At 37.1% G+C, this 19638-nt stretch overlaps 1 protein-coding gene across 1 annotated transcript in view; it reads left to right on the top strand.

Moving 5' to 3' along the window:
- The window catches only part of CMSS1 (cms1 ribosomal small subunit homolog), a 387785-nt gene that overhangs the window by 347557 nt on the left and 20590 nt on the right, over nucleotides 1-19638 (top strand). Inside the window, exon 2 of the mRNA XM_047098584.1 lies at nucleotides 6629-6717. Within this exon, the coding sequence (XP_046954540.1) occupies nucleotides 6629-6717 (89 nt within the window). The remainder of the gene's footprint in view (nucleotides 1-6628; nucleotides 6718-19638) is intronic.

The following is a 19638-nucleotide window of genomic DNA, read 5'->3' as shown; positions in this document are numbered from 1 at the left end:
TATGTTGAGAGAGAGAGAACAAGCAGGCAAGGAGCAGAGAGAAGGAGAGAGAGAATTCCAAGCAGGCTCCTTGCCATCAGTGCAGAGCCCAAAGTGGGGCTCGAACTCATGAACAGTGAAATGATGACCTTAGCCGAAATCAAGAGTCGGACGCTTAACTATGCCACCCAGGCACCCCCAGAAAAATTTTTTAAAGCATTATATGAATTTTAAAAGTTTTGGTGTTTGATTCTGACATTTATTTACTTATTTGCATTTTATCCACTTTATCTTGAAATGGCTTTTAAAGTTAATAAAGGAAGATTTGTGTAAGTGGTCTGATGTTTTACATGTAGAACGTATATTACTTTTATAATAGAAATACAAATGAAGCAATAGGTATGGGGGAGTGCTTTTTCCTTTTTTTTAAGTTTATTTATTTTGGGAGAGAGAGCTTGCATACGCACAGGTTGGGGGAGGAGGAGAGAGAGAGAGGAAGAGAGAGAATCCCAAGCAGGCTCCAAGCTGTCACCACGAACCATGAGATCATGACGTGAACTGAAATCAAGAGTGGGATGTTCAACTGACTGTGCCACCCAGGTGCCACATTACTTTTGATCAATACTGGGCTAAATACTTGGGACACTAATGGATACCCTCACAGTATTTATGGGTCAGCAGAGAGAAAGCCTAACATTTATGCAATAGCAGCACACTATATACAAGGATAAAATTATATGCTGATTTATAAGGTAAGTTTAGAAGTACAGAGACAACAGAAAGAAGGAGGGCTGTGTGGTCAGCCAAGGCTTCCCTGAAAGATCCCAGATGAAGATAGGTTGGAGGATGTTAAGAGAAAGGAGGATCTGTGAAGGGAAGCCAGTATGAGAAATTTCACAGCACTAAAGGTGGCTTTGATGGGGAAAGAAATTCCCCAGGTAGGGTTACCAGATTTAGCAAATAAAAATACATGGCTCCTCTTTAAATTCAACTTTCAGATAAATGATGAATAATTTTTAATACCATATAGATATTCCCATATAATATTTGGGACATACTTATACTAAAAAAATTTTTCAATAATTTTTATATTTTTGTATTTATTGTGGCAACCTTACCCTGGAGGCTTTTATTTCTGAAGACTCATCATGGCCTCCCTGGGTTGAATTTATTTCTGAATTCTGCTGCCTTTCTGGCTCTCCTAATCAGGACAGCAGTGACAGGGGTAGCCCAGCAGCAGGATGGGACTCTGGTACCACACACCTGTTGCCTTTGCAGCATAATAATTTTGGGCTTCCTGAAGAAGAAGGTATATTTCCTTTAAACACTTTTTAAATTAAACTTTTTAATTGTGAAATCATCATAGATCCACATGTAATTGTAGGAAACAGTATACAGAGAGATCACATATACCCTTTACCCAGATTCCCCCAATAGTAACAAATTGCAAAGCTATATGTATATGTAAATGGTAACAACAAAGATTTTGAGACTGATTCAGTTGAGATACAGAACATTTCCATCCCCACAAGAATCCTTCTTTTGTTGCTCTCTTGTAACCATACCTAATCCCCCCAACCCTACTCCTTCCTTAACTCCTTGAGACCACTATTCTGTTCTCCATTTCTAGAATTTTGTCATTTCGAGAATGATGTATACATGGAATCACACAGTGTGTAACCTTTGGGGCTTGGCTTTTTTCAGTAAGCATAATTCTCTGGAAATTTATCTTAGGTTTTATGTATTAATAGTTTATTTCTTTTTATTGTTGATTAGTATTCTATAGTATGCATATATCACAGTTTGTCTAACCAGTTATCTATTGAAGGACATCTGGGTTTTTTCTAGTTTGGGGCTATTATAAATAATAAATAAAGTTGCTGTAACATTTCTGGACAATTTGTTGTTTAAACTTAAGTTTTTGTTTCTCTGGGATAAGTGCCCAGGAGTGCAATTGCTGTGTTGTATAGTAGTTGCATGTCTCATGTTTTTGGTTGTTGTTGATAGAGCTCAAGTGGGGGAAGCACAGAGAGAGAGACAGGGGGAGAAGAATCCCAAGCAGGGGGATTCATGGGCTCCATTTCACATGGGAGATGGGGCTCCATTTCACAACTGGGAGATTGTAACCTGAAGCAAAATCAAGAGTCGGATACTTAACCAACAGAGAAACCCAGACCCCTGTATGTTTAAGGAACTGCCAAACTTTTTTCCATTTGCGGAATGAAGTGGCTGTACTATTTTCCATTCCCACTTGCAGTGAATGAAAATCCAGTTTCTCCACATCCTCATCAGCATTTGGTGTTGACGCTGTTTTTAATGTTAGTCATTGGTAGATTTGTACTGATATTTTGTGGCTTTAATTAGCATTTCTGTAGTGGTTAATGATATGGAACATATTTTCCTGTACTTATTTACTTTTCAGTGAAATGTCTGTTCATGTCTTTTGCCATTTCCTAATTCTGTTGCCTAGTTTTTTAGTGTCCAATTTTGAGAATTCTTTATTTTGTCTAGATACTGGTCTGTCCTTTGTTGGACATGTGGTTTGCAAATATTTCTCCCACTCGGTACCCTGTTTTTCTACCCCCTTAACATGGTCTTTGCCAAGCAGACGTTTTCGATTTTGGTAAAGTCTAACTTATTTATTGTCCCTTTTATTGATTGTACTTTCAGTGTCAAAACTAAGAACTTTGCCTAACCCTAGATCCTAAAGATTTCTCCTTTTTTTCTAAAGGTTTTATAGTTTTACATTTTACCTTTAAATTTGTGATCCATTTTTGAGGTAAATTTTGTATAAGGTGTAAAACTTAGGTAAGTCTTCATTTTTTTGCCTATGTTTTTTTTCCCCAATTTGTTGAAAAGGTTACTTTTCCTCTCTTGAATTGCTGCTGTTAAAAATCAATTGGGTAGGGGTGCCTGCGTGGCTCAGTCTGTTGAACATCCAACTCTTGATTTCAGAGAGAGAGGGAGAGAGAATTCCAAGCAGGTTCTGCTGACAGTGCAGAGCCTGATGGTGGGTTCCATCCCATGAACCATGAGATCATGGCCTGAGGCAAAATCAAGAGTCAGATGCTTAACTGACTGAGCCACCCAGGCACCTCTATTTAGGTCTTCTTTGATTTCTTCCATTGGTGTTTTGTAGTCTTAAGCATGCATGTCCCGTACATGTTCTGTTAAATTTACACCTAAGTATTTTAAGTTTTTTTCAGCAATTGTAAATGGCATTGTATTTTTAATTTTTGTGTTCATGTTTGTTGCTTAATATATAGAAATAAAATTTGTACGTGTTTATCTTTTATTCTACAGCTTAGCTAAACTCACTTATTACTTCTAGCACGGTTTGGGAGTTGGGGGGTAGACTTTTTTTAGATTTCTTGGGATTTTCTATGTAAACAATCATGTCATTTGCAAATGGGGGCAGTTTGATGTCTTCCTTTCTGACGTATATGCCTTTCCTTTCCTTTCTTGCCTTTTTGCACTGATGAAAAGTTCTAGCACTATGTTGAATAATTCCGGTCAGAACAGACATCTATGCCTTGTTCCCAATCAGGGAGAAAGCATTCTGCCTTTCATTATGAAGTATAATGTTTACTGTAAGTCTTTTATACATGGTGTTTATCAATTCCTTTTCAATTTGTTGATGTCTTATGGCCTAGAATATGCTGTATCTTAGGCTATGTTCCACAACACTTGAAAAGACTATGTTCTGTTGAGTGGAGTATTGAGTACAAATGTTGATCAGATCCTATTGGTTAATTGTTGTCACTTCATTCTTCTATATTCTTGCTGATTTTATGTTTAGTAATTCACTCAGTTTTTGAAAGAGAACTCTTGAAGTTTGCCACTGAACTGTACTTTTGTCTATTTCTTCTTTCATTTCTCTCAGTTTTTCCTTCCTATGTTTCCTTCCTGCATGTGGTGCATACACATTAAGGATTGCTTTAGCTCCTTGATACAGCCACACTTTTATCATTACAGAATGGTAATTTTTCTCTTTCTGTGATAATTTTCTTTACGCTGAAGCCACTCATCTGATATTAATATAGCCACTCTGCTTTCTTTTGATCAGTATTTCTATGTTACATTTTCCCCATCATTTTGCTTTCAACTTGTATATCTTATTACATTTGAGGAAAGTTTCTTGTAAATGGCATATTTTTTAATCTATTTTGTCGATCTCTAAATTTGCATTTTTAGGCCATTTACATTTATGTAATTATTGATATGTAAGGATTAAATCTTCCATTTTATTCTGTTTTTTTATCTGTTTGCTGTTTTTAGTTTCTCTATTTTCTCTTTCCTTTTTGTTCCTTGAACATTTTCAAAATTCTATTTTTATTTATTTATGTGTTTTTGAGTGTATCCCTTTGTATAGCTTTTTTAGTGGTTGTTAAAACCACTAGGGTGAGTGTGACCTTGTTACCACTTTGCCATATGGAAAGTGCTGACACTTTACCAGGCCTCCTCTAATACCATCCTAGTGGGGAGGGAGAGGTGCACTTCATTACTGCCCAGAGGAAGTGGAATTCAAGGCTCACCATATGGTCTCTATTGATACTGCAATGGTGGTGGTAGTGATGGGAGGAGGGAACAGGGGTTTGTTACTACCGTTAAGGGATGAAAATCCCTTTGGGGTTTCATTCCCTGCTTGACCATCTCTGATAACACCCTGGTGGAAAGTGGAGGAGGTGTTGGGGTACCTCATTACAGCTTGGCAAGAGTGAAAGTCTAGGTTCCCCACTCAGCCTTTGCTGATGTGGGCGGAGCCAGTTTGGTTTTTTTGTTTGGTTGGTTGGTTTTTTTTGGTGGTGTTTGGAGTCAAATAGTTATTGTCTAAACATTTTCCATCTTACTGTGTTGTCTTTTTCCTGGTCATTTTGTTAAATAGAACAGATGTTTCGTAGGGCTTTTTTTGTCTGCTCCCATTGGCATTTCCAAGTTGCTGGCTTATTTAGCTCCAAGCCTGAGATAATGAGGCAAAAAGAAAACCCAGAAAACTAACTACTGTGATGTCATTTATACCCCAAAGTCCCAAAGTGCCTTCTTCTCTCTACGTTTAGGCTTTCTATGTTTGTTTTATATATAATGTCCAGGAGTTTTAGCTGTACTTAGCAGGAGGAAGAGGGAAAAATACTACTCCTACTATTACTATCTTTCCAGAAGCAGAAGTTCTATAAATGAAGTAGAAGTTCTATAAATGCTATTAATGCCAACATAATCACTCATTTAGAAGCCCTATTAATCTTCTACCTGCTAATAGTCTATGGGTAGAATCCTTTTTTTCATGCTATACAGCTAATTAGAAATATGTGTCTTCACTTCTCTGTAAAAACAGAACCAATAGGAGATCTATATCTGTATCTTTTTCTATCTATATCTGTCCATATGTAAAATAAGAAATTGACCTGTGCAGTCGTTGAGGCCAGCAAGTCCCAACATCTGTACTGTGAAGTGGCCAGCTGGAACCCAGGTTCCAATCCTGGTCAGAAGGCCTGAGAACTAAGAGAGCTGATGGTGTAGTTCTAGTCTGAAAGCTGACAGGCTCTAGATGCAGAAGGAACTGATACTTCAGTTCAAGTCCAAAGGCAGAAAAAATTCTTACTTAGCAGAAGGTCAGCCTTTTTGTTCTACTCAGGCCTTCATCTAATGAGGCCCACCCACATTAGGGAAGGCAATCTGCTTTATTCAGTCTACCATTCAAAGATTAATCTCATCCCAAAAACCCTCATAGAAACACCCAGAATAATGTTTGACCAAATATCTGGATACCCCATGGCCCAATCAAGTTATCATAGGAAACTAACCACCATAATATGCAAACATTTAAAAGCTTAGGACTACCAGATTGGTTAATTTGAACTTAAATATGAATTCTAACCAAGGTTGCTCACAAATTCACATTTTGGCTTGACTTTGAGATACATAGAGAAATTCAAAGAAAGTGAGTAAAACCTTTCAAAGATTCAAAAAATGTGTTTAAAGGGAGCAACTGCTAAAATCTGGAATGCAGTATGGCATTGTGGGAAATGAGAAATTTATAGTTGCTGTGTTTCTTCAGTAGAGCTTTATAAACAGGGAAACTGTTAAAACTTACATTTTTCATGACTCTTAGAGTAAGAATTAATTTTTTCCATTGTCAAAAGATTTAAAATATTCAAAATAAATATTTCTCATGGTCTATAATCCTTTTGTCACAGTCTCTTAACATTCCCCCAGGGCCAGTGCCGAGGTATCTAGAGCTGCTGGTTTTCAGGGCAGGCAATATCGCTTGCAGAGAAGACTTTGGACTCAAATAGATCTGGGTGTGTGACCTGGGGCAAATTGCTTTACCCCTCCAAACAGCAACTTTCTTATCTGAATATGACAAGTTTAATATCTGTAAGATCAGTATAAGTGCTCCATAAGTAAACATTTTCAAATCTTAGGCATCTGGATAATCTGCACTTTTGCAGTTTTATAGAAAAGACTGATATCTTGGTGTTTAAATCTCTACATTTTGGATCATTTCCTTGAATTCAGCTTCTTAGAATTATTGAGTCAAGGATAGAAACTTCTAGAAAGGGAGTACCAAGATTGCACTAGCAATGGGAGAGAGAGAGAGAGAGAGAGAGAGAGAGATGCTTTTCTAATTGTTAAACTTTATATTTCCTAGAGGCATCAGATGGTGAAGGAAGAGGAGACACAGAAATGATGCAGCAGGAGACAGCTCCAGTTCCTGCCCTGTCAAAGAAAACCAAACAGGTGACCGTACTGTGGGAGAGTCACAACTGTTGGATTCTAGAATCATCTTCTACCCTTCTACAGCATTCCATGTTCTTTAACATCAGTTACTGGGGTTTGTGGAAGACTAGATCTTCTTTGCCTTTGTAAACACCCATGTTTTCATTAATTATAAACCAGCAAGGTCTATTTTTCCCCCTAAATTTTTTTTATAATATAAATATATTTTACAATAATGGTATCTTAGATTCTTGTACCACATGTTTACCAAAAATCCAGTATTACTTTTTTTGGTACAGTTCCTAGGAAAAGACAAATAGCATAAAGACATGCAAGATTACCCTGCACACCAGTGCATGATTACAGTACCATGCCATGCTGCCAGCAGGTCCCAGGGTCTCATGTCTACCTAGCATTATGGTCCATTGTATGAATATTTATCAAGGGATTTCTGCCTTCAATATTACCAAAAGTGGCCTTTTGATATATTTTGCTCCCTGGATTTATGACCTTTTATTTCCTTTTTAATCTTCCTATTGGCCACTCACATCCATTTGCAGCTTTTTCACATTATGTGTCTCTCAAACCGGATTGGTAACCATGTGTGATTTTTTCTTAAATTTTTTAATGTTTATTTATTTTTGAGAGAGAGAGACAGAGTGCAAGCAGGAGAGGGGCTGAGAGAGAGAGGAAGACAGAATCTGAGGCAGGCTCCAGGCTCTGAGCTGTCAGCACAGAGCCCAACATGGGGCTCAATCCCACAAACCATGAGATCATGACCTGAGCTGAAGTCAACACATAACCTACTGAGCCACCCAGGTGCCCCAACTATGTGGGATTTTTTTAAAGGATTATCTACTATCAAACTAAAATTATCATCTTCTTCACAGTAATGATTTGTGGTCTTATTGTAAGTGGCCCTAAACTCATTCCATGAGAGGATGACTCTACCCAGTTTGTAACCAGGCTCAGATAATTGTGGGAAGCAGTTTAGCATACTGGCGACATACCTCCAAGCTGTGAGATATTGAGCAAGTTAAACTCTCTGTGCCTCAGTCTCCTTATTGGTAAAATGATGATAATAAATATATTTTCCTCACAGAGTTGCAGTGGAGATTAAATAACTAATACTTGTTAAGTACTTCAAACAGTGGTTGGCAAAGAGTAAACACCAAAGTGATCATTATTATAGTGAATAACACTTCATCTTTTTTATTTTGTTATTTTTTCTTTGAGGGATGGGAGAATATGGAAATATATGCATATTTAATATGTAATCATCTTGGTTTTCTCTCCAGCCATTAAATATTTTGCTCCAAGGTCCTATATCAGGTTTTTTTTTCTTTTTGCTGTTATTTTATCTTACTTTTTTTAAAATTTTTTTCTTATGTTTATTTATTTTTGAAGGAGAGACAGAGCGTGAGGGGGGAGGGGGGGAGAGAGAGGGAGACACAGAATTCAAAGCAGGCTCTAGGCTCTGAGCTGTCAGTGCAGAGCCCGACATGGGGCTCGAACCTATAAACCACGAGATCATGACCTGAGCCGAAGTCAGAGGCTTAACCAACTGAGCCACCCAGGAGCCCCATTTTATCTTACTTTTTTAATTCAACTATAATTAACATAGAGTGTTATATTAGTTTCATGTGTACAATATAATGATTCAAAAATTCAATGCATTATTCACTGCTCACCATGATAAGTGTACTCGTAATCCCCTTCACCTATTTTACCCATTCCTCCACCCACCTCTCCTTTGGCAATCACCAGTTTGTTCTCTGTAGTTAAGAGTCTGTTTTCTGGTTTGTCTCTTTTTTCCCCTTTGTTCCTTTGTTTTGTTTCTTACATTCTACATATGAGTGAAATCATATGGTATTTTTCTTTGACTGACTTACTTCACTTAGCATTGTACCCTATAGGTTCATTCATGTTGTTACAAATGGTAAGATTTAATTCTTTTTTATGGCTGAGTAATATTCGTGTGTGTGTGTGTGTGTGTGTGTGTGTGTGTGTGTGTGTGTGTATCACACCTTCTTTTTCCATTCATCTATGGGTGGACACTTGGGTTGCTTCCATATGTTGGCTATTGTACATAATGCAGCAGTGAACATAGTGGTTCATGTATCTTTTTGAATTAATGTTTTTGTTTTCTTTGGATAAATACCCAGTAGTGGAATTACTAAATCTTATGGTAATTCTGCTTTTAATTTTTGGAGGAACAGCCATACTATTTTTCACAGTGGGTGCACCAGCTTACATTCTTACCAACAGTGCAGGAAGAGGGTTCCTTTTTCTTTACATCTTCATCAACACTTGTTACTTCTTGTGTGTTTCATTTTAGCCATTCTGACAGGTGTGAGGTGATATCTCATTATGGTATTGATTTACATTTTCTTGATAATTAGTGATGTTGAGCATCTTTTCATGTGTCTGTTGACCATCTGTATGTCTACTTTGGAAAAATGTCCTCTGCTCATTTTTACTTGGATTATTTGGGGGTTTTGGTGTTGGATTGTGTAGGTTCTTTACATATTTTGAATGTTAACTCTTTTTTTGGTGTATCATTTGCAAACATCTATTATTCAGTAGGTTGTCTTTTTGTTTTGTTGATGATTTCCTTCTCTGTGCAAAAGCTTTTTTATTTTGGTGTAGTCCCAATAGTTTGATTTTGCTTTTGTTTCCCTAGCCAAAGAAGACATATCTAGAAACATGTTTTTATAGCTGATGTCAAAGAGATTCTGCCTTTTTTTTCTTTCCCTCTAGGAATTTTGTGCTTTCAAGTCTTACATTTAAGTCTTTAATCCACTTTGAGTTTTGTGGAGTATAAATAAGTGGTCCATTGGAGTAAGGAAGTGGTCCAATATTATTCTTTTTCATGTGTATCGCTAATTACATAGCTGTCCAGTTTTCCCAACACCATTTGTTAAGGAGACTATCATTTTCACCTTGTATATTCTTGCCTCCTTTGTTGTAGATTAATTGGATAAAAGCATAGGTTTTTTCTGGGCTCTCTATTCTGTTCCATTGATCTATGTGTCTGTTTTTGTGCCAGTACCATACTCTTTTGATTACCATAACTGCGTAGTGTATCTTGAGATCTGGGATTGCAATATTCCCCATTTTTTTTCTTCTTTTTCAAGATTGCTATGGGTATTCAGGGTCTTTTGTGGTACCACACAAATTTTAGGATTATTTGTTCTAGTTTTGTGGAAAATGTTGTTGATATTTTCATAGGGATTGCGTTAAATCTGTAGATTGCTTGGGGAAATTAATGGAAATTTTAACAATATTGGTTCTCCCATTCCATGAATAGGGAATATCTTACCACTTGTTTGTGTCATCTTCAATTCCTTTGATCAGTGTTTCATAGTTTTCAGAGGACAAGTCTTTCACCTTCCTGGTTAAGTTTATTCCTGGGTGTTTTATTATTTTTGGTGCAATTATAAATGGGATTGTTTTCTTAATTTCTCTTTCTGCTTCTTTATTATTAGTGTATAGAAATGCAAAAAAAATATTATTTATATTAATTTTGTATGCTGTGACTTTTGGTGGAGTCTTCAAGATTTTCTGTATATAGTATCATGATATCTGCAAATAGTGAAAGTTTCCTTACCAATTTGAATGCCTTTTATTTATTTTTCCTTGTCCAATTGCTGTGGCTAGGACTTCCAGTACTATGTTGAATAGAATTGGTGAGAGTGAACATCCTTGTCTTGTTCCTGGTCTTAGAGGAAAAATTCCCAGTTTTTCATGATTGAGTATAATGTTAGATGTGGGCTTTTCATATTTGGGCTTTATTATGTAGAGAGGTATGTTCCCTCTAAACCCACTTTGTTGAGAGTTTTTATCATGAATGGATGTTATACTTTGTCAAACACTTTTTATGCATCCACTGAAATGATCATATACTTTTTATCTTTCTCTTGTTGATGTAATATATCACATTGATGGACTTGATAATATTCAACCACCCTTGCATTCCAGGAATAAATCCCACTTGATTGTGGTGATTTTTTTTGATGTACTGTTGGATTTGGTTTGCTAATATTTTGTTGAGGATTCTTGTATTGATGTTCATCAGAGATATTGGCCTACGTGTAGTATCTTTATCTGGTTTTGGTATGTGGGTAATGCTGGACTCATAGAATGAATTTGGAAGCATTCCTTCCTCTTCTAGTTTTTGAAATAGTTTGAGAAGAAAAGGTATTAACTCTTTTTTAAATGTTTGATAGAATTCACCTGTGAAGTTGTCTGGTCCGAGACTTTTGTTTGTTGGGAATTTTTCTATTACTGATTTAATTTCATTGCTGTTCAGTCTGTTCAGATTTTCCATTTTTTCCTGATTTACTTTTGGGAAATTATATGTTTCTAGGAATTTATCCATTTCTTCTACATTGTCCCAGTTGTTGGCATAGAATTTTTGGTAATATTCTCTTATGATCATTTGTATTTCTCTGGTGTCTGTTGTTATTTCACCTCTTATTTCTGACTTGATTTGTGTCTTCTCATTTTTGATGAGTCTGAGTAATGGTTTATCAGTTTTGTTGATCTTTTCAAATAACTAGCCTCGGGTTCATTGATCCATTCTGCTGTTTTTTTAGTCTTTATTTCATTTATTTCTGACCTAGTCTTTATAATGTATTTTCTTCTATTGGCTTTGGGCTTTGTTTGTTCTTTTTCTAACTTCTTTAGGTCTAATGTTAGGTTATTTATTTGAGATTTTTCTTGCTTCTTGACGTAGGCTTGTATTGCTATAAACTTCCCTCCTCAGTGCTTTGCTCCATCCCAAAGATTTTGGATGGTTGTGTTTTCACTTTCATTTGTCTCCCTGTATTTTTTTTTTTTTTACTTCCTCTTTGATTTCTTGGTTGACTCATTCATTGTTTAGTAGCATGTTATATAACCTTCATGTATTTGTGGTTTTTTTCCACATTTTTTCTTGCGATTAATTTCTAGTTTCATACCATTTTAATCAGAAAAGATGCATAATATGATTTTAATCTTTCTTTGGCATTTTCTGCATTCATTGTGCTGATGCGGCTGCTATCTGGGTGTAGCCATGGGACACAAAGTGAGCTTAGGATCCTCCTACTCTGCCATCTTCCCAGAATCTCCCCTCAGGTTTAGTTTTAACTATTCCTTCAGAGGCCTACAGGCTAACATCCTTAGCCTTTTCATTTATTTCACCAAGGTGAAGTTTAATTTTACCTTGGCTTATCCCATTGACCACACCATATTCATGCTTCTTTGACCTTTGCCTCTGTAGTGCCTACCTACAGAACTTGTTTCGAAATATCTTTCTTTAGACTCCATTGACTTTCTTTTTCCTTTCTTTCTTGATTTTCTTCTTGCTTGTTTCTCACTTTTTCAGGACTCAGTGCAGAAAGACTAAATTTTCCCAAGCCTCTACCTTTACTTCTTTTTATTGTCTTTTTATCCACTTTACTAAATTTCCACCTTTTATTTTAGCTCCTCCTTCCTTGACTCTTCTTTTCCCAAAACTATTAAGTTAGGTAAATGGCAGAGAATCATAGGAAGAACAAGGAAAAATGGGAGAGGAGGAAGTGAAATACATTCTCCATTTCTGTGAGCATTCATCTATCTTTTGTCAACCTAGGTTTTAACAATAATAAAGATCACTTATTGAGCACTCACTATAGGCACTGTGCAAGATACCATGACTCAGATGATACTGTAAAGTAAGGGGTACCCTGTGCCCTATGAGATAGGGGGTACCCCATTTTACAAATTACCTGGGACTCACAGAGATGGGTTCTGGGAGTCATGCCCCACTTGTCTGGCTGTGAGCCAGGTGCTGAGGATGCTGCTGCTACCATCTCCCTTTTTACCTGTCCTTTCTCTTTCAATTTAGGAAAATCAGATTTACCATGTCCTCATATGCTTTCTTGGCCACATGCCATTGCTATTTTCTGCCAAGAAAAAAGAATTATGAAAGTTTAAGATTGTACTGCCCATTTTAACCACCTTTCTCTTGCTCTAATTTCTTTCACTACCAAATTACTTTAAAGAATCCAAGTCTTAGACTGACAGAATGCCCTATCCCCTTTCTCTATGTCTATCCTCATTTCTCTGGCCAGAGAACTCACAGGGAAATCTTCTTGTGCCCTCTGCCTCATATGAGTGCTCTTCATCTAGCTCCTGGTTCCCCCACCAAGCTGTATACCTCCAGGACAGAGTTTAACTGTGCATCTCCACAGCACCTAGCACAGAACCTCACCCAAAATTGACACTCATTATTTGTGAAATGAAAGAAAAGATGCCTATACCAAGATCCTAGTTTTCTCACCACTCTTCCAATCTCAGCTCATTGTGTCTCTACTTGTGAGCCATCTGCTGTCTGCAGAAGTAGGTGACCCAATGTCCCTCTTCCAGCCCCTTCCTTGAAAGACTCTTCCACTTTGACATTCAGAGCTGGGATCCCTCCTCTGCCACCCCTGACTGCCCAAACAGTCCCTCTGGCTCCTCTCTGGGTTCCCCATCCTCTCTGTCCAGCTACTCTTCTCCCTCTGGAAATCATCACACTATCACAAGGATGACCTTCTTATGGATAGGCTGTCCTTTCTTGAATCCTTCTATAGTTGCTTCTGTACATAGGGCTTAAGTCTCCAATCAGTTCATAAGCACCTTGGGGGCCAAGGTTTCTTTTCTGTTCACTGTAGTACCTATCACAGTGCTAGGCACTGGACTCATTTGGCAGTTGTAACAGAGTATTTGTTTTTTAATAGTAATTATTACATTCCTCCCCTGGGTCAAAACAAAAGAAAAAATAAATTATTTTGTGCTATATTTAAGTTTTGAATTTTTTTTCAAATTTGCTTAGTTGCTTTACTGTTCTTTAGGCTTTTTTTATACTTGTATAGGAACTTCCTGGCATTATGCTGCCAGCTGTAATATACATTTAGGCTTAAATATCACCAGGTAAGAGTGTCTGTTGAGTTAGATCATGTTCCCTCCTTTGCCATCCCTGGGCCTCACATTCCTCTTACTGAGTCCATGCCTCCCATCTGTCCAGTATTTCCAGCAGTAGATTTATAACTTTATAAAAGTTTTTTACCCATGCAACTACATCATCTCTAGCAACCATTTCACATCTAAATAATCATCCTTGGCCTCCTTAATAATGTTAGTATAAAGATTTGCCAACACTTCTTTTTTTCCAGATATTGCTTCCAAAAAAATGATGAATTTCCTTACTTCTAGAGATTGCATCATCCTCTTCCCTCCTCAACATCAGTCACTTCAGAGCCAACCCTAGTGACTTTGTAATTATGGTTCCCAGAATATAATTCCTTATGAGGGGTTTTGTGACTTTTCATAGATGCCTCCATGATGTCAGCCGCCATGGTTCCATAACCCATCCTCTCTCCCTCAAAGACCACATTTTTTTTAACAGTAGCCTAATCTGTTTATCTCCTCAGATCATAAAGGACTCCTCAGTAAGAGTACTTATCCCTTTCCCTCTCTATTCATCTTTCTCACTGTTGTATTTTCTTAATATTTACTTATTTGAGCATTGATAATTTCATATCTCTCCCACTCTTCATCTTCAAGATTATTCTTGACTATTTTAAAAGAGGACTATGTCCTATCCACCCAATGATTTACCTTCTTCCTTGCAACTGTCTCAGTTCTTTTCCTCTTTGTATTAATCTACTATTGCCTAACAAATTACCACAGAAGTTAATAGCTTAAAACAGAAAAATAAATTATATCAGAGTTTCTGATATCCCACAGGCATGGCTTAGCTCAGTCTCTCTGGCTATCCATCTCTTATGAGGTGCCAGTCAAATTGCGGGCTGGAGTTGAAGGGCTTGACCTCCTTATTGGTAAGCCTCAATTCCTGACCATGTGAGCCTCTGCACAGGGCTACCGCAGAACATTGCCACTGGCTTCCCTCAGGCTAAGTGACCCAAGCAGAAGCAAGCAAGAGCACTCAACACAGAAACCAGTCTTTTTTATGTTATATTTGATCTCAGAGCTGACCTCTAATCCTTTCTACCTTATTCTGTTAGAATCAAGTCAGTAATTCAAAAAGTGGGAATGAAGACCTGGAGATAGTGATCACCAGTAGCTCTCCTGGAATCTACCCTCTGGCCTCAGTGATTTATATCCCTCCCATATGCAGAATGTATTCACTCCTCACAAAGAAAGCAAAAGTCCTCTCCCTTTACAGCTTAAGCTCAGTGCCTAGAATTTCATTGTCTAAATCAGGTGCAGGGGCATTTAAGGGTCCTTGGGTTTAGTTCCCTAAATAAGGCTTCTTAACAACATTTCTTCTCAACCTATTAAACTAAGGAAATACAGGCATAGAATAACCTTTATAGGCATTTCTATTCAAGTAGTTGATACAAGGGGTCATTGGTCCAGAGCATTTGAAAATGTTGGGAGTTTCTTTATTAAGTTTTAAGGCCCAGGTTCCTTAGGTTCTTCCATGGTTCTCAGCTCTGCTTTTGGGTATCTTTGTGTTGCCCTCTGAGTCATCCTTCCACCTTTTCTTTTAAAATGAAAGCTAGCATAGATTTGCAATGGAAAAGCTCTTTCGGCCTTCTTGACAGTGGAATTCTGAGGGTTCAAAGACCTCGCCTCATTTTATTCCATCTCTCAGATTCTCAACTCAAACTACACTTATTTCTGAATATATAACTCCTTTAAGAATTTTGTGGGTCTTCTGTGGTTCTTCCTGGGTTTACTTGATTGGGCAGAAGTCACACCCACAAATCTTTTCAAGATAAACTTTTCTCAATCTTGGGCCCCTGTTGAGAGAATTGAGGGACAGTAACTCTTAAGCTTCCTAGAGACATGTTTGAGATGATCTGTGAGATACATCTTTGATTTCTTTAAAGAGATCTTACAAGACTGAATAGTACTCTGAGGTACCACCTTTGTTCTTTTTTTTTTTTTTAAATATATGAAATTTATTGTCAAATTGGTTTGGTACCACCTTTGTTCTTTCTGAGGTCTTAACAAATGGATTTGCACTCCTATACCTTGACTTCTTTGATAGTCCTTTCAATTTAATTTCTTCTTTCGAATTTTACTGTAAGCCACAAGAAGAAATTAGGTGACACATTCAATGCTATTTGGATCTCCTTTGCTGGATTACCCATAGTATTGGACACATTTTCTATTTTCCACATAGCTGCAGACAACACTACTTTGTACCACTAAACTTTGTACAACTACATAACAAAAATACCCTTCCCTCCAGTTTCCAATAAGATTTTCCTCCCTATCTATCTATCTAATTTATAAGTAGGCTCCACACTGAGCATGGAGCCCAACACAGGGCTCAAACTCACAACTCTGAGTTCAAGACCCGAGCTGAGGTCAAGAGATGCACCCTTAACTGACTGAGCCACCTAAGTGCACCAGATTTTCCTCACTTTCTGCAGGCCTACACCCTCAGTGTCCTCAAAGTCCAAATTTGACAGGCAATGTGTTCATTCATCCATTCAGTCACCTGAGTTTTGACACATTTCAAAGTAATTAACAAAATCAGTACACTCCTCCCAGACACTTCAGCATGCATATCATTAACTGAAGTTCAGTATTGAAAGATCTTTTTTTTTCCTTTCAAGGTAAAGTTAACATACAGTAAAATGCAAATGTCAAAGGTATCATTCACAGAGTTTTGACAAATTCATACAATTTTGTAACAAAACCCCCTACAGATTATCATCACCTCAAAATCCTCCCACACCACCTCCATATCACTATTCCACAGTCCATGCCCCAGGACCAACCACTGTTCTGATGTCATGTAAGTGAAATCATATAGCATATGCTCTTTTGGTCAAAGCTTCTTTTATTTGGTACAGTGTTTTTTAGATTTATCCATGCTGATGCATGGTGTTTCATTTTTCTTATTGCTGAGTACCTTAGTCTGCTAGGGCTGCCATAGCAAAATACCACAGACTGGGTGACTTAAACAACAGAAATTTATTTCTCACAGCTCTGAAGCCTGGAAACCCAAGATCAAAGTGTCAACAGGTTTGGTTTCTCCTGAGGCCCCTCTCCTTGGCTTGCAGATGATCACCTTCTCACTGTGTCCTCACATGCTCTTTCCTCTGTGAGTGTCTCTTCCTCCTCATATAAAGACACCAGTCCTACTGGATTAGGATCCTACTCTTAGGACCTCCTTTAACTTTATTACCTCTTTAAAGTGAATGTCTCCAAATACAGTCACATTGGGTATTAGGGCTTCAAAATTTGAATGGGAGGGAGGTGGGTAAAATTTATTTCATAACATTTTATAATATTAAATTATATGAATACCCCACAGTTTATTTTTCCTTTTTTTTTTTTAATGTTTATTGATTTTTGAGAGAGAGAGAGCACAAGGAGGGGAGGGGCAGAAAGACAGAGAGAGACACAGAATCTAAAGCAGACTCTGAGCTGTCAGCACAGAGCCAGACACAGGGCTCAAACCCACAAACTGTGAGATCATGACCTGAGCTGAAGTCAGATGCTTAACCGACTGAGCCACCCAGGCACCTCTATTTTTCTATTGATGGATACCTGGGGCTACTTCCTATTTGGGACTATTATGAATAAATCTGCCATAAACATTCATATACAAGTCTTTTTCTGAATGTATATTTTTATTTCTCTTAAGTAAATACATAGGAGTAGAATTGCTGAATCATGTTTAGTTTTCTAAAAACCAACCGACTTTTTTTCTAAAACCAATGTATCATTTTTGTATTCCCACCATCCTATATATTTGGAATTATCACTCTTATAATTTTGGACATTTTGATGGGTGTGTACCAAATAACTTTGACCAAACCCAAAAGAAACTAAAACAGCAGTTCTAAATTTGGTTTTAATTTTTACAGTGAACGTGCTTGTTTTTGTTGTAAAATGGTAATTTTTTTTTTTATTTTTACCAAAGTGATAAGCAAACACTATTAAAAGTCTTTCATAAAAAAGCAGGATCACCTTGCCTACTCTTATCCTAGGTCTTTCTTCGGAGGCAACTACCCTCAGCTTTTAGCTGTTTTCCTTATTTGCTAACATATAGTTTATACTGCTGGTTTTTTCATTTATCAGCTCCTGACATGATCTTTTAATTTCCTGAGGTAGCATATGAGGACACATCTCTGCCATCTACCCCATGCTCCCTCTCTAATTGTTAATTCCCCTGCCAACACAATATCAAATTGTGGTTAAAACCATTGTCATTATCTCACAGTTATGACCATGGAACTACCGTTTCAGTGCTGAGGGGGAAAAGACTATAATCATTCCTCCTTTCTTATATATACAACTCTTTGTTTTCATGGCATTAATATTTACCTCATTTCTTCATTTGCCGAGTTTATTGTGTTCCTGCAGTTAATTGTTTCCATATATTCCAGTATGTTTTCCACATGTCTATGAATATTTTCCATATGCTCAAATAGATCACTCATTGTTCTTTCCTGCAGACCTCTATACTCCTATTCCACTCTGAATAGGTTATTCTCTTGGTCTGGTGAGCAATTGAGATTTGTCTTTACTGCCCTTTCAACACTGTCCTGGATTAATTTCTTTATTTGCTGAATCCCATATCTTTCTCTTTTTTGATTTAGCCCTTTATCTAGCTAGAATACAGCTTTTAGTATCTATGGGTAGGAAGTCCATTTTTTGAGACCTTAAATACCTGAAAATACCTTTATTTTACTCGTAACTTGTCTGATAGTTTGGCTGGGTATAAAAGTCTAATTTGCAAATAAATTTTCCTCCTAATTTTGAAGGCATTCTTCCATTAAGCCCTAGCATCCATTATTGCTGTTGCAGAATCTGACACAATTCTTTTTCTGGATTCTTTGTATTTTGTATGTTATTGTTTCTCTTTTTAAGAAATTTTAGTCTTTTGTTTGTCCATAATGATCTGAAATTTCACATTGATGCTCCTTAGTGTGGGTATGTTTCGTATACATAATATATATGCGTAATGGGTTTTCAATTTAGTTTCATGTTCTAGAAAGTTTCCTTCAATTCTGGAAAGTTCTTCCTGCATTATTTCTTTGAGCACTCCTTCTTCACTGTTTTATGTGGTCCCTTTTTCTGTAATACCTTTTACTGGGATGTTGAATCTCTTGGACTGATTCTCCATCTAATTTTCTTACCATTTTTCATCTTTCTGGAAGATTTCCTTTATCTTCAAGCCTTCCTCCTGCATTTTTATTCCATATTTCTTTTTTTTTTTATATGAAATTTATTGACAAATTGGTTTCCATACAACACCCAGTGCTCATCCCAAAAGGTGCCCTCCTCAATACCCATCACCCACCCTCCCCTCCCTCCCACCCCCCATCAACCCTCAGTTTGTTCTCAGTTTTTTAACAGTCTCTTATGCTTTGGCTCTCTCCCACTCTAACCTTTTTTTTTTTTTTTATTCCATATTTCTTATTTGTTTTCTTTTTTGTTTCATGGCAGCAAATTCTTCCCTTAGGTGTCTGAGAATATTAATTATAATTATTTTGAACTTTTTATCTTTTTGTTGTTTATTTTATCTTAATGTGGACACTTAACTGTGTATTCATATTGAAAAGAGATATGCTAAAAAATTGACAGAATATTTTTGTGCATAAGTGAGGCCTGTTGATTAGTGGACTTCAGAGTAAGTTAACAGGATAGCAAGCTGTATTTACTATGCTCTCCCCCAAATGTCACTCTCTTTTGGCATTTCTCATAGGCCATTTTATTTTTCCAGAGAAAAGTTCAGTAGTCTCTTGCATACAATATGTAAGTCTGGCTCAAGACATTCCAAAAATGGGACAGGAAAAGGAAGTGAGTCTCAACTTCTGTCCTATCTTCCCTGTGCCAGATTTCTTTGTCCTCTTCTTCTCTCCAGAGAATAAACCTTCAGTCTGCTGCCAGAAAGAGCAAGATGAGAGGAAGCAGTAATCGGATAGTTGCTTGGCTGTCTGGGCAGGA

This window comes from Lynx rufus, unplaced genomic scaffold (assembly GCF_022079265.1).
Source record: "Lynx rufus isolate CCGP_SWC_20201006 ecotype Redwood Valley unplaced genomic scaffold, mLynRuf1.p SCAF_5, whole genome shotgun sequence".
Classification (NCBI taxonomy): domain Eukaryota; kingdom Metazoa; phylum Chordata; class Mammalia; order Carnivora; family Felidae; genus Lynx; species Lynx rufus.
The sequence above is the reverse complement of the archived record's forward strand: the minus strand, read 5'-3'. Positions and strand labels throughout refer to the sequence as shown.